Raw genomic sequence first — 14,522 nt, 5'->3', positions numbered from 1 at the left:
AGTCGCCTGTTCAGTACAAAGGGGCTGAACGCATCATAAGCCTTTCTTTCTCCACTGCATCAATGCAGACAGATATCTCTATATACTTGGTTTGTAATACATCTCCTTACTTTTCATCAAATACACTCCACCCTAAAATCCCCCCCCCCCCCCCCCACACACACACACACACTCCCTCCCTCACCCCCCGAGCAAGCCTGCGTGAGCGTGTACACGTGTGATCTTTTCTCTGACGAGACCGTGTAAACTTTCTTATTGCATTACAGGTGTGTGCAATCGGGATTAGTGTTGAAAAATTGTTAATTTATTGTTTAGAATGTCTTTGCATCCCAGCAAGAGCAAATAAAACAAAATGTAGCAAACCTGTAACCAAAACCTTAAAGGTAACTTTGGGCTACAGAACCTCTTTTACACACAGGACTGACAATGATACAAAAACACACAAAAAATAAAACTTGTTTTTTTTGTTTTGTTTTTCAAAGTGCCATAGCTAGTAAGCAGAGGACAGATTGACAGAGAGGGGGCGTAGATGCTTTATTATGTGAGTTTACTTGAGAACCAATCAAAAAAGGAGATATCCGAGGAAAATGTGTATTTGCTTATGATGAATAACTGTTTTTAAAGAATCCATGTTTTGTTTTGCTTTGATTTGGTGAGAAAGGGACTCTGCACGACTCTGAACTCAAACCGTCTACCAGCTCGACTGTAGCACCGTTTTCATTTTGAAGTGTGAGAGAGAGAGAGAGGGAGAGAGAGGGAGGGAGAGAGAGAGTGTGTGTGTGTGTGTGTGTGTGTGTGTGTGTGTGTGTGTTTGTGTGTATGTTTGTGGTAAATCTGCATTTACCTCATTACCCCATAATTTGTCGGATGGGAGCGGTTTGCAGTTCAGAGCTCTGCAGGGCCTCAGTGAGTCCTCCTTTGAGATGTACATAAAATGTGAAGGTCTGAAGTGATTTTTTGTTAAATTCTATATTTTATCGCTTTTGTAGACATTTTGTTGTGGGAAGAAAAAAATAAAAGAAATTTTATGGGTGGACCACAGCCTCATTTTTGTCTGGCACACACACGCACAAACAATTTAACATTTTTTAAGTTTTATTTTATTTTAGCCAAACATGGAATAAATGCCTCGAATTAGTCTTTATATTAAAAAAAAGGTATAACAACATAAAACATTTTTCACACACAGTATTTAGTGAAGCTGTGTCTTCCATTGGACAAAGATCCCATTGTTTCACAGACAATGCAATAACTCCTTAACGGAGAAGTCGAGTTAACATTGAAGTCCTGTGAGTTAATTATCCTTCTTTACTATATCTGTTTACTATTGTGAGGGAGCTGGGGAGCATTGCCCTCACAATGGTGAGAAGGTCACACTCCATAGACCTGCAGACATGAGTTTGGTGTCGTGACCTATGCAATACATGTGACTGATACAGGAAGTGGCAGCGTTTGACTGTGGATTCACATTTTTTACTCACACTCATATGCATACACATTCATACTACAGACTGCGATGCTGGTTGTAAGGGTTCACCAGCTTTATAACTAAATATGATTGTTTTGGATCACAATGGTGTGTGGATAATGCAGGGCCAGAACACACACCCCTGGATCAAATTCTTTCAAATGAAGGACACATTTCTAGACGGATCTCCTCGAATGGGACAGTCTGACCTTCAAAGTGTGTGAGCGCAGCAGGAAAAGAGACAAAACCTTAACGTGCTGGTACATATACAGTATATATAAACCCCCCACCTATGTATACATGTGGGTTTGTACTACTCAAGTCAAAAGTTACATCCTGGTTTCGTTGCACTCTTCTTCTTCTTCTTCCTCCCCTGACGCCGGCTCTGCCTCAATGTCGTTCTGGCGGCTGTCCGTATGAGTTCTTAATTCTGAACAACACAAAACATCGGTAAGCGACAACTCGCTCAATCATTACCACAAGAAAGAGAATACTGACAGGCCTGGGAGGAGGTCCAGGCAGCCGGGATGAATAATTTGGTTTGATTTGTTGGGGAGAAATCTTGGAGAGGACGCGAGAAGAGAACGAGGAAACACAAAGCACCTTTGAAATATCAAAACAACTGCGTGCATGCGTGTGAGTGTTTGTGTTTGTTTGCCGGGCTTGTTTGTTTTCGAGCGCAGTTTCTTTCCGAGCAGTTATCCTCCAGATGCCGGTATCGCGTCTACCAGGAGACGTTAATTAATAGCTAATCAAAGCTAATGTCTCAGCAGCGCATCTCCAGCACAAAGACATGATTAATACGTAATCAAAGGCCGCGCAGCACAACGCACAAAGCAGGGCCCACCCCCACGCCTCAAACGCTACTGTTGTCATAGAAATAAATGAACACTCGCAGATTAATTAGTTGGCTGTTGTTGTGTGTTGTGCTCATTAGAAGTTGCCAGGGATTCATTTCAGAGCCAATCTCAGCCTCCTGAGTGATGACACACCAACGACATGCACAAACACAAGCGCACTAGAGGAAACGCATACATGCATATAGATGGAAAATTCCTCTGTACACACTGAGGAATGCACGTGTACACACCTTTTTTTACAATATTGTCCGTGCACACACTCTCCCTCATTTGTTCCCTCACAAAACACACTCACATACTGTACTGTTGTTCTCAATGAAGGGGCATCTTCAGTTCTGCATCTCAGACAATGTTTATACACACTTAATATTCAAAGTTTACACGCACTTATTATTCTGATAAACTGTCATTAATCCCCCTGAGAGTTGTTCACACCTTGGACATCCCTGGACAGAGTGCAAGGGTTCCTACCATCTCCACCCTGAGGACCTCATGACTCTGACGACCCTCAATATGTGAACCAACGGGTCACCTGGCCGAGGTGTGGACGACTCTCGCAGGGAGACGGCATGTGCCTGCGTTCTCACCTGTTAGGCCCAATCTGTGGCAGCAGGCGTTGCAAGTGTGTTTGTGCAGAAAGCCCTTGATGGCAGCGCCTCCCAGGTTATCAGGACCGAAGAGCATCTCACCCCTACTACCACTGCATGAGGGTAAGGGACAAATTCAGAGTTCAGACTGGATAAAATGTTCCATCTGTCTTTAATTTCTAAAAACGCAAAAGCACTCAAACCAAATGTCAAGACGAACCAAATGATGTGACAGGTTAGTGGTCACTCTCACCTTTGGTCTTCTGCCATAACAACGGTTGGATCAGTCAGCTCCTCGCCTACTCCTGTCAACAGCAGAGCAGATCAATTAAACATGAGACATACTGCAAATAAACACTCAATTACACACAAGCAAGCAACAAACGCACACATGCAGGAGCTCACCTTGTAAATCGAGCACCAGCAGTTCTCTACAAGTGTACTCAAAGGTCCAATGGGAGAACGCAAGGAGCATTTCCTCCAGTGAGCAACAGGGGGCGATCTCCTCTCCTGTGTTGTTGTTGTACTTCCTGAAGTCGCCCGCCATGTTTCTTTCAATCGTCAGCCACTGGCCGTTTGAATGCCAGAGGACAAGAAACACGTCTAGAAACCTGGCAAAGGGAAGAGAAAAATACTAGTACACAAAAACTGACAAGTTAACGTTAAACACACACACATACACACACCTTGGAAAGTGATGCATGTCGACTGGTTTGACCTGGTTGAACACTTGCATCATCTTCTGGGCTGCTTTCTGCTGCTGGATCTCCTACAGAGATGCCAACGATCGGTGGACAAAAGGTTAAGAGACAATAAACTCAGTGACAGAGTGCAAATTCAGGAACATATAATTCATAATGATCAATGAAGTTCAGATCTGAAAGGTTTATGGAAGTTCTGGAACAAATAAATGAAGACTGGGAACAATCGGTGAACCTGAGATGACCAGACATAATATTTATACCCACAGAGACCCACAGAGTAACCAAGCGGCGTTGATTGCCTCTAATTAGACACGTACATTCTGACCAGATTTGCGTTCCTCTCACCCTCAGACAAAGCTGCTGCGCTGTGCTACCATGGAAGTACCTCTGCCAGATACAAACCACCTCCGGCCTGAAGGCTTTGACCACGTACACCAGGCCGGGCCGAAGAACCTCCTGCTCTGCCCAGGTACAAAGCACCCGGCAGCCTCGACGCAGACCCCCGTCCAGGGACCCCTCTTCACTGGAGAGGGGCTGCAGGATGGCGGACAGGCCGTGCGATGACCAAGTGGAGCCTGGAGCGCCGCAATCGCCGTCCTCTAACATATACACACTGACCTCTTCGCCGCCTGCAGAGGAAGGAGCGAGGACGGGGTGGAGAGCACGTGAAGTCCCATGAAGACAAGAGGTTAGGCAAGACGGTCCCACCACAAAACAAACACCTACCTAGAATGGAGACCGGGGTGAAGGGGATGGTCTGTGCCAGTCTCATGAGGTTGTTTCTCTCCATCGCTGTGAGCACACAACACAATCAAGATGGCACCTCAACATTTATTATTGCCCTTGATTTGACCAAATCCTCCTTTTTAATGATACAATACTGATACCTGAGTAGTGTGGATACAGATTGTCGGTGGACTGGAACGTGGAGGTCTTGCCTACGACATCACAACAGAGGCAAATTAAACACAAACCGATAAATGTCAAGTTTACGAGCAAACGATGACAATAATAATATAGAACTACCTTCAGTCATGACTCCACTTTGTAATCTGCGACAGAGATCAAGGACAAAGACCGAAATTGAATGTCATTACGAAAAGATTTCCAGCAATTGTGGCTAATGAGTTATAAACCTTGCAGACGTACGAGGACCTGCAGCTCACAGATCGGGCCCAGCTGTTCCACGCCGAGTGAGAAGGACTCCACACGTCCTGAAGGAACAACACAAGCGTCAACAGGATCTTCATCACTCCAAACCTTCGTATATGTACAACAATCTAGGAGACTTACGTGATGGGCAAATTTCTGCTTTGGCATCAAATCCACAGCGTCAAAATCTAAGAGAAGATTGTCCAGAGTTACATGCTGCACATTTGACTTGGCCATAGCACTACTCTACTGAATTTAAAGTGGGACAGTAGATCCCTACTCAGCTGACTGAGGCTGGTTGAAGCAGACCAACAGCTGGGTTCTCCTCCTCGCAACCTCCTGCTCCTCTGGCGCCGTGTGTCGGATATATGCCACTGCATGTATCCCTGTTGTCATTGGACATAAAGAAGCTGAGAAAAGCTGAAGTGTATCTGGAGAGACCACATCGTCATGACTACAACTACCGTACCGTATCTGAGCTGCTTTCTTGTATCTTCACCGTCTTCTTGTTCTGACTTCTGCCTCTGCTGTCTTGAGTGAAATCGGAGGACTTGGACCACTCTGGAGGATAAACACACACATCTGACATGTTAGAGGCTGTGTGTGTGTGAGTGTATACTGAGCCTAACCCTCTAGAAACCACATCACCTCTGCTCCTAGTGCATTGTAGCGACGCATCTTCCCTCATGCTCTTCCCGCCTTGCAAGCTCTCTTTGCTGATTGGTTCGTTGAGGAAAGGGAACGATCCTCTCAGTGGACTGAGTGGAGCGCCGGAGAACGTCATGTTCTCCACACTGGACGACAGAGACCTGCAGTGACCGTAGTGACGGTCCCTCGACAGACATTTCCACCTGGCAGATTTCACTTTTCTCTCCCATTGGCTGGACACTTTACACAGAGAATTCGGTTTGGTATCGTCTTGACAACAGGCAGGATTTACCAAACCCTCTGAGATGTCCTGAGGGTCAGAGAGCAGGAGAGCACGGCTAGAAGACCTGGATAATTTCAGGCTGGACAGCTGCTCTTGTGCGCTCTTCTCTTGCTCTTCCTGCTCTTCTTCTTCTTCTCCCTCCTGCTCTTCCTCCATAGACATCTCCTCCTGACTGGGATACAAGTATGGGTCGCAGGTCCAGAGCTTATGAGGCAGCGATTCCAAACTTCTCTCGCTGAACCCAGGGGAGTGAGGAGAGCGACAGCGAGAGGGCGCGCAGGACTGGCAGGGAGTCTGATGTCTGGAAACGCCCGGCCATGTCTTATTGGGTTGTAGCCCAACAGCAGACGGTGCCACCTAAACAGAGGTAGAATCACATCTTCATCACGTTGTGGATGCTTAAGTCAAGTGGATGTTCACAAACACTGGGATGGTACAAGACACTCTGTTGTCATGTTGTTGAAATCTACCTTATATCACTTTTTAATAAGAGCGTTACAGCACCTCTTTTTCTCCTTCCTCGTCCTCCTCATCGTGTCCTCGTTTTCTTCCCCTGCTCGCCCCTGTGGCCATCGCGTGACTCTCCAGTCTGCTGTTGGCCAGGTTGTGGCCCCTCAGCAGTGAAGGTGGAGTGCTTCTACACAACTTAGCAGAGACTCGCCTCACGCTGGGCAAATCGCCGTCCCCTCCGCCTCTGTGCAGCGGAGTCCAGCTGTGAGACAAGACGTCCCAGGACGCTGCGATGGGTCGACATTGGGTGAGACGCGCCTCCTCCTGATGCAGGCTGTCAGAAGCGGAGAGCAAGGTGAGCGTGTCCACAGCCAGAGCAGACAGGTCCTGGAGCTGACCCAACTGACTGTCCAACTCGGACAAGCTGTCCTGGTTGAAGCCGACCTTCTCCGAGACCTCTGCCACCAGCTCGCTCGTCTCCTCCGCTCTGTAGGACACAAACAAAAAGGACACCAAGTTCATTCATAATGGAAATGTGCTCATAGCCACACAGGCTTCCCACCACTGAACCCAATGTTTCCAAACCCGATCTGACCTCTCTGCTGTGGCTCTGATCCGGTTGGCCTGACTGCTGCGGAGGCCTTCACTCTTCTCGTGGAAGTAGGCTTCTACACATTGCTCCTCAAACTCATGGAGCTTCTTAAGGTCCTCATGGCCCAGGTAGAGCTCTGGTAAAGAAAGCCAGGCAAGATAAAAACGCACGACTCGACCTTTGACCTTTGTGCTATGAGGATTGTTAATGTTTGCTTGCTTTTTAGTGCTAAAATTTCTTCAGATCTCAGAATACAAGTCGGGTTCTATCCAGTTGCATATCTCTTCAATTCCAGCAGAGTGACATCACAAGTGTGTGTGTGTGTGTGTGTGTGTGTGTGTGTGTGTGTGTGTGTGTGTGTGTGTGTGCGTGTGCGTGTGCGTATGCGTGTGTGTGTGTGTGTGTAACGAAGCAAACAAACACTCCCAATACAAAAGGCCACTCACTGAGTCCAGAGCGTCTCTCTTCCTGCTCAGCCTCTCCACTCAATCTCCTGTAGATGGCGCTCACACCCAGAGTCATGTGACTGAGGACGATAAGGGGCGGGGGCAGCCATGGCCTGTCCTGATAGGTCATTATGTACCGATAACGGTTGTACTTCCAAAGCTTATTGGACGAGGACGCCATGTCAAAGTAGATGTTGCTGTTTGACAGAGAGACGCAGGTTAAATAATAGCGATCAGCACGTCAACACTTTGAAATTTGAATCTGGAAACGTTATTTCATGAACTTGCTTACTTGAAAAATGCAATGAGAATGTTAACCATGATGATGTACTGGAAGAACATGTAGACAGCCTGGAGGAAGGGCGTGAGGAAGGAGCCGGGAGGACATGGCTGATTGTTGGCACACGCTATCAACACACACACACACACATTTGTACTTGTACTTCAAATTGACAATGCCCCAGACTGACTAACGTATAGCACAAAGACGAGAGTGCCTGAATGTCAGACGGTATAACTGACCCATATTTGGTTCCTGATGAATAAACGCTCTTCTCGTCCCATTATTCACTTTGCTTTGAAAAAAATTTACATCAGCGCAATTCTATACAATCTATTTCATATATGCAGAGGTGGAATGAGGACAAGTAGAAGATTTGTCTTCGTGCCTCATGTAAAACACTCACAGCTCATGACTCAGACTTGACAGTATTTGGACTTTTCCACTCACCATCTATCTCTCCTGCATAAACTTCTCCAAAGATCATCCAGTACGGCTGGAAGACCACATCCCTCGCTAGGGCCCAGGTTGGCTCGGCGTCAGGTGACAGGATGGACTTCCTGGAGACTCCAAAGGTCAGCAGCACTATTGCCATCATCACCACAATGAAAAACATGTTTCTGGTCTGGGCAGATAAAATCAAGCCATGAGAAATTGCAAGAAAGCATAAAAGCAAAAAAGTCGATGGACATGTGCGGCCCTACGCACCATCTTAGTGATCATAGTGAGATATGGACCAGCATATTGGTTGACAGCCAGTAGATCCGTCACCCTCACAAACCAGAAGATGATGTCCAGACAGTAGCAGATACGCCCGGCTTTCCTGTAGGGTTCGGCGTGCCAACGCATAGCCAGTCCAATCAGGAAGAGGACGATCGCAATGGAGTCAGATAAGTTCCAGTACTCTGAGAACCAGATCTTCAGCTTCTGGCTCAGCTTTCTCGGTTCTGACATGAGAACCTGAGAGAAGACATCTTTAATGCAGCATTAAGTAGTCAAGTAGTACTGCTGTTATTATTGGTTTTGTCTCTCATACATCTTGTTGTCTCACCTCTCTGGTTTTCTCCACTGCGGTGGACAGGATGTACACTATGACCAACCACTCCTGAACACTGGGCCGGTCCTGCATCTTCACCAGGACCGTGAAGGTGAATAGCATGAGAAAGGCTAAGTAAGACATCTACAATAGAGAAACAGAGGCATGTTCAAACAAACATATACACAATATGCAATAAAGACGAAGGTGCAGCCAGCCACATTATTCACATGCAAAATAATATGGGCTCCACCTACTGTGTGGAACCAGAACTTGACAACGGGAGCTGTGTAGAATTCATAGAGTCTCATGACCCAGAACCAACACTGAGTGGTCAGAAAGGAAACAGTATCAGATACTGGACCAAGACACCTGTCACGCCAGGAAAAACCTTTCTCTGCATCGTTACCACCCTGTGAACCACCCTGTGAGAGGAGAGAGGAGAGGAGAGGAGAGGAGAGGAGAGGACAGGAGAGGACAGGACAGGAGAGGAGAGGAGAGGAGAGGAGAGGAGAGGAGAGGAGAGGAGAGGAGAGGAGAGTGGAGATGAGGATTCTTCTTTGCATGCTGATAGCATCTCCCATTGACAGAGAAAATCAATACCCTTGCTGTCTTAAAACGCTTTGCTGTCCCATCAGAACTCAAATGCATGGTGGTCGAGACCAAAGCAAGGTTTACTTTGTTACACTGTTGGTGCTTTACCATGTGCCCAGTTCCCTTTTGTGTCTCTATTGGCTTCCCAGAGTCCCGTGGCACATGACACATTTCTGCCTGGCTTTTAAACTCCAGCAGCAAGATGGCAGGAGGCAACAAAAGGCTCAGGATGATCTACAGGATAGAAAAGACCCAATCATTTGTGAAACACGTTTTGCTATGTGCTGTAGAATTGGAGGACAGTGCTGACAATTTCCACAAACCTTCAGAAAGGAGTTCTTCCGCATGTTTAAAGGGCCGGTCCAGAGATCAGTGAGGAGGGTTTGGGTGCAGGAATGTGACACAAACGGCCTGTGACCTGAGGAGACAGCCATCTGCAGGCAGGTGAAGTGGCTCCACGCTTCCATCTCAGTCGTCAACAGCTTCATGGCCATCTGCTCGTTCTGGCGAAACGCACAGTCCAACACGTCCACCGCCAGCTGCCCGAACTCACTGACACACAAGAGACAAACAAACGGTTGCCAAGTGCCACAGAATCCATGATACATCAAAGAACAAACACACAATATACACGCTTACAGCTGATTTACACTTGTTAACTGAGTCCAGGCTGGTAATCTTCTTAATTTGGATAAATACTGTAGATTAGTTTGGATTAGGGCAAAAGTATTCATATTCATTAACTCTATTAATACAGCAAAAGGAACATTACTATCATACTGTGTACATTTGTATACTTTTTCTTTTCACTACCTGTTGGATTGGTAGTTTTTAATGTTTTCTAATGTTATATGTTTACATCAGTAGTTTTAAAACATCACTGTAACATCACTGTAACTCATATTCTTCATGTGCATATACATGTCATTTATATGGTTACAACATCACAGATTGGGCCTTTATTCATGAGCGACACACACTCACAGCGAGAGTGATCTGAAGCGCTCTGTGATGTTGTCGTCCATGTTGCTCTGCCGTGCCTCGAAGGCCATAGAGCGGTAAAGCTTGCAGGCCACCGTGGCGCGCGCCAGAGCTTCCTCGCCGTGTTGCCACAGGAACAGCGCCATCTGTTGGCGCCGCTGAAGCACTGCCCACACAAACAGGTCGTTGAAGTTGAAGGGGAGCAACAGCGCAGCATCGCTGAGGGCAGGGGTCACCGTCACCTCTGGGCGACTCGCAGGTGGCACGTCTCTCCCCTAGGACGGAAAAGTGAGAGAGAAATGGACATAATGCAGGAGAGGAGACATTTGACAGTGTACTGGACTGTGACCCCAAGGATGAAAACTTTTCAACCACCTGCAGTTTGTACGGCTGCGCAGTTCTGAAGAAATGCTGTGGACTTCTGCTCATCTTAGTACTTAGTGTAATTCCTCTTCTCTGTGTTGACAAGGAGCCAGATCTGTCCCTCATACCCTCCTACACACATCCACAAATATGAGCATACAGTGTGTGCAAGCTACAGTAGTATAGAACATTTATAAAACATTTATAGAACACTGACCTTTAAATGTAACATAGACCAACCTGCTGTGTGAAGGAACTCACCTTGTCCTGCAGGCGGCTGTACGCAGCTCTGAAGTGTTTGCGTGTATATGTGCTGCGATACGCACCGCCTATCAGATACTCGATCACCAGGCCCATGTCAATGACGGACAGACGGTAACTCCTGGGCAGAGAGGTCTTGACATGCAAGCATATAGACGCACATTAATAAACATTCACATATGGATAAATACAACTATGAATACAGTTGTATGCAGCCCAGTATCCTGTGTAAAAGGCAATCACGTCTGAGTAAACACAGTGTGTAAAGTGAGACATTATGAGCTGCTCACCTGTTTCACATCTTCAACAAGGTGATGGAGGAACCTGTCCATCTGTCCCTGTGGCTGAGGAGACAATCAGCGGTCACACAATGACATAGACAGATACAAACTAGGACCAACTACACAATCACAGAGTTGCAAGAAATGTGTGTCCTTAGTCTGTTTCTTAGGGGTATATACAGTTAAACATAAAGTAATGATGACAAACAGCTGTACCGTCACTGAAGAACCTTTCAAACAAGTATATTATTGCTTCTAACTATCTACTTCTGAAAAACAAATAAGTGTAAAGATGATGTAGAGCAGAAAACAACATTTAACATAATATTAACCGAGTTATAGAGCTCTTCCAGGCGATCCACAGTGAGAAAGTGGTTCATCGTCATGCCGTTGTCAATCAGCAGTTTGACGAAACTGACGCGGTCCATGACCAGAGCGTCCAGCATGGCCTGCTCCAAGGACCCCACCTGGACATGGCACAGAACACCATCACTAAACTATCAACCTAAACACATTGGTTTGCAGTAGTGATAAACTTAGATGACCTCACCTGCCAGTGCTGCCTGTACACCAGGATGTGTTTCTGTGCAATGTCAGCTCTATCCCAGGCCAGAGCCATACTCAGCTGCTCTGCAGGACTGGCATTGGTGCCTATTCATCAGATATTATATCATACAGATAACATAACCAGACACAGCGATATTGTTGAGATTGCTACTTTCTTAGTTCCATTCATAGTCAAGGACAAGAAAAGAGAGACAATTACCCTTCAGTGTGGTGGTCAAAATGGCTGCGTCTGGTGTCTGCTGCTCTTCTGACTCGGAGTCAAAAATGGTTATCTGTTGTTCAAACACATACACTGAAATGATGGAGGTGTCAATTTCACGGCCTGCTTTATCGTATTAGCGTAAATGCTGGGGCCTTTCATTCAATTTGCACTCGCAATCTCTGCATGTGTTAAATCTTCTCAGTTGATTATTTTCAACACAAAATGCCTTGGAAATTGAATAAACCCCTGGCAACTCCAGCTGCCTGCAGAACCAACCGCATTAAGCTTATCTCCTGTGTCCGTACAATGGATATACGTTTAGGGAGTCTGGTGGTTGCGTTGTTAAGATGTTTATCAGGTACTATGGTTTAAAATGTCCCCAGTTCAAGTCTGGCCACAAATCTCTACTGCAAGTAATTCCATCACATTTCTCTCTCATCAGCTTTCCTGTCTCTCTCTCTCAGCAGTCTTCAAAAAACAGAAAGTAAAACTCTATACTTCCTTACAGACTGTCTGTGGTCCATGCACTGCTGGAGCAGAGTGTAGAGGTGACAGGCCTCCGTCCGCTCAACGCCAAACACATTTCCAATCCTAACGAGGAAGTAGTCCTTAATGTCGGCATCCAACTGCCTAAAGATACAAAAATCATAGAAATGAGAGGCAATCAGCAGATGATCAAACTCTCGAGGTCTATGAGGTAAACACACACACACAAACACCTGTCTGTATCTGTCTGCTTGTGTAGGAAGGCGAGGAGGTCAGCAGCCCTTCCCGATCCTTCAAACACAAACACGGGGACGGGAGGAACACTGCTGACGTAATCCAGCACTGTGGATATGATGCCTGGACCTCCCTCCACCACCACACACACCACCGGCACTCTTTGGTTCAATCCTGCGAAGGAGCAGAGAGGTAGGACGTCATCGCTCAGATCAAACCACTGCCCCTTCCGTGCTTTGAGTTGCACAAACATCGCAACTCACGAGCGTGGATCTTCTGCAGCTGGATGTGCTTCTCCAGCCTCCTCCTGAGGCCTTGCTGGCAGCCATGTCTACCCAAAGTTCCATCATCTACCAACAGGAAGTGGGAGTGGAAGCCATTCAGACAGGCCCTCTTGCTCAGTGGGTTCCCAAGCGACTGATAAGGCCTGAACACCTATATAAGGTCCAGCAAAAACACAATCAAATGTCAACAAAGAGCCAACCACAACAACAAAGTGTAGCGTAAATTGATCTGATATTAAACAAACACTCACATCCCTGCCTATGAGGTCTGTGTTGTTATCAATCGCCCCCCACGGTGTGATGCCTACTGCGTTCCGTTTCCTGCGGTTGTGGCTCCCAAATGTTTTCACTGCGTCGCCAACATACTTGGAAACACCTGGAAGGGATGTACAGTATCACAATATACAGGCCGTCAACAGAATCAATCAGTGGCATTCCTCACAATCAGACAAGGACGATGACAGACTCAAAACTGTGTCAGTGTTTCTAATTCCAACCTGTGTTGATGCCGTCGGTGAGTATCCACGCCCCTGTGCTGAGGGCAGCGGTGATCAGGCCTTTGCTGAAGGCCTGCTTGACCTTAGGGGGCAGGGCGAAGTTCTCTGCACCTCCCTGGACAGTCAGGAGAAGCTTCGGTCTCTCCATCTGCCACTCCTTCAACATCAGTTGCAGTAACACGTCCGGCTTTGTGTCCACAGCCATACGCACGTACTGCAGAGGAAAAACAATGAGCGGACTGGGACTGAGAAGTTTAATGGTTGTTGTGCAAACACATCAAAGCTCTGTTTGCCAGTTTACCGTCTTCTCACTCAAGGTCAAACATTTACCTTCATTCTTGAAGTAATAATCCCTGACAGAAACTGACGTTGGTGATATCTGGTGGTATTCTAGGGACACATACAGCTGAAAGACTTACTGACCTTAGCACGACAGGTCCGTGTGGCAACGTCCTGGAAATCTATGGTCCCATAGGCATCTGTGGTCCTGGCCCTGGTGTGCAGCTCTATGGACCAGTCCTCCTCCATGTCCTGTCCAGGAGCAGGACAGAGCGATATAGGGGGAACTGAATCGTGCCAGGAGTGCTCCCCCATCAGGTGTCCACAACAGCATCTGGTGAAAGTGAAAGGAAGAAGATGACAATGTTTTCAGGGGTAGTAGTTTTCAGTAGCAGATGACTTAAACCAGACAAAAACAATGATAAAGGGGACATTCGGGCTAGCTCATTAATACAGATTGTCCAGCTGGATGAGCCAGCTACTTCACAAATACATATCAGATTTGCAAAAACATTTATCTGATCTGACAACACTGCAAGAGGACAAAATCTCTTTTCACGTTCATGAATCTTACCTGATCAGGCTTTGGCATACTTGACATACTGGAACACATCTGTGAAAACACAAGAGCACATTACGGAAGAACACGGCCAAATATTCTCACACAGCTACTACATATGTATGTATATATTAACGACACACACAAGCTCCATATTTTCCTCATTCTTGGCTTTTCACTTTACCTGTGTAGATCGCGGGAAGAAGGGATAAACTTCACACACTCTCGCTTGAAGAAGGTTTCCTCAATCCAAGGCTTCCGTGACTGGAATAAGAAAATAAACGTTTTACTTCAAGAAAAGGCAAATCCTAACAACCTGTTCGGTACAATAACACGAATCTTCCTAAAAATCATCAATGACCTTTTCGGTGAAACTCATAGCCTTGCAGTCACCCACCTACTGTCCATGCAGGTCTTCAGCGCATTGT

The 14,522-nt window shown here is 46.5% G+C and overlaps 1 protein-coding gene across 1 annotated transcript; it reads right to left on the bottom strand.

Annotated features, from left to right (window-relative positions):
* Positions 1-1,134: 1,134 nt before the first annotated feature.
* On the bottom strand, positions 1,135-14,507 carry trpm6 (transient receptor potential cation channel, subfamily M, member 6). Its single transcript, XM_076164752.1, has 40 exons — positions 14,456-14,507; positions 14,279-14,358; positions 14,110-14,148; positions 13,680-13,869; positions 13,257-13,470; positions 13,011-13,135; positions 12,739-12,910; positions 12,475-12,649; positions 12,262-12,385; positions 11,753-11,825; positions 11,537-11,637; positions 11,319-11,453; positions 10,996-11,049; positions 10,706-10,840; positions 10,457-10,576; positions 10,085-10,356; positions 9,424-9,652; positions 9,209-9,334; positions 8,764-8,931; positions 8,522-8,650; positions 8,179-8,430; positions 7,921-8,095; positions 7,483-7,597; positions 7,191-7,387; positions 6,748-6,880; positions 6,207-6,639; positions 5,420-6,059; positions 5,241-5,332; positions 5,052-5,157; positions 4,913-4,959; positions 4,769-4,833; positions 4,646-4,671; positions 4,507-4,557; positions 4,346-4,411; positions 3,965-4,248; positions 3,602-3,684; positions 3,321-3,526; positions 3,169-3,220; positions 2,916-3,028; positions 1,135-1,898 (listed from the first exon to the last, which is right to left on the bottom strand). Exons 1-40 carry the CDS (start codon positions 14,471-14,473, stop codon positions 1,798-1,800), a joined length of 5,916 nt encoding a protein of 1,971 aa, XP_076020867.1. The 5' UTR covers positions 14,474-14,507; the 3' UTR covers positions 1,135-1,797.
* Between the last annotated feature and the right edge of the window lie 15 nt (positions 14,508-14,522).

The sequence above is a fragment of the Genypterus blacodes genome, unplaced genomic scaffold, assembly GCF_046128005.1.
Source record: "Genypterus blacodes isolate CSIRO-AG114 ecotype Tasmania unplaced genomic scaffold, CSIRO-AGI_Gbla_v1 ptg000138l_1, whole genome shotgun sequence".
Lineage (NCBI taxonomy): Eukaryota > Metazoa > Chordata > Actinopteri > Ophidiiformes > Ophidiidae > Genypterus > Genypterus blacodes.
This window is presented reverse-complemented; position numbering and strand designations above follow the sequence as displayed.

What these genes read in the sequence shown, in the direction of transcription:
- trpm6 (XM_076164752.1), bottom strand. An exon ending in CGCTTCAGATCACTCTCGCT is followed by an intron (nt 9,653 to 10,084) that starts GTGAGTGTGTGT and finishes CTTGTGTGTCAG; the next exon opens with TGAGTTCGGGCAGCTGGCGG. An exon ending in ACAATGCACTAGGAGCAGAG is followed by an intron (nt 5,333 to 5,419) that starts GTGATGTGGTTT and finishes TTTATCCTCCAG; the next exon opens with AGTGGTCCAAGTCCTCCGAT.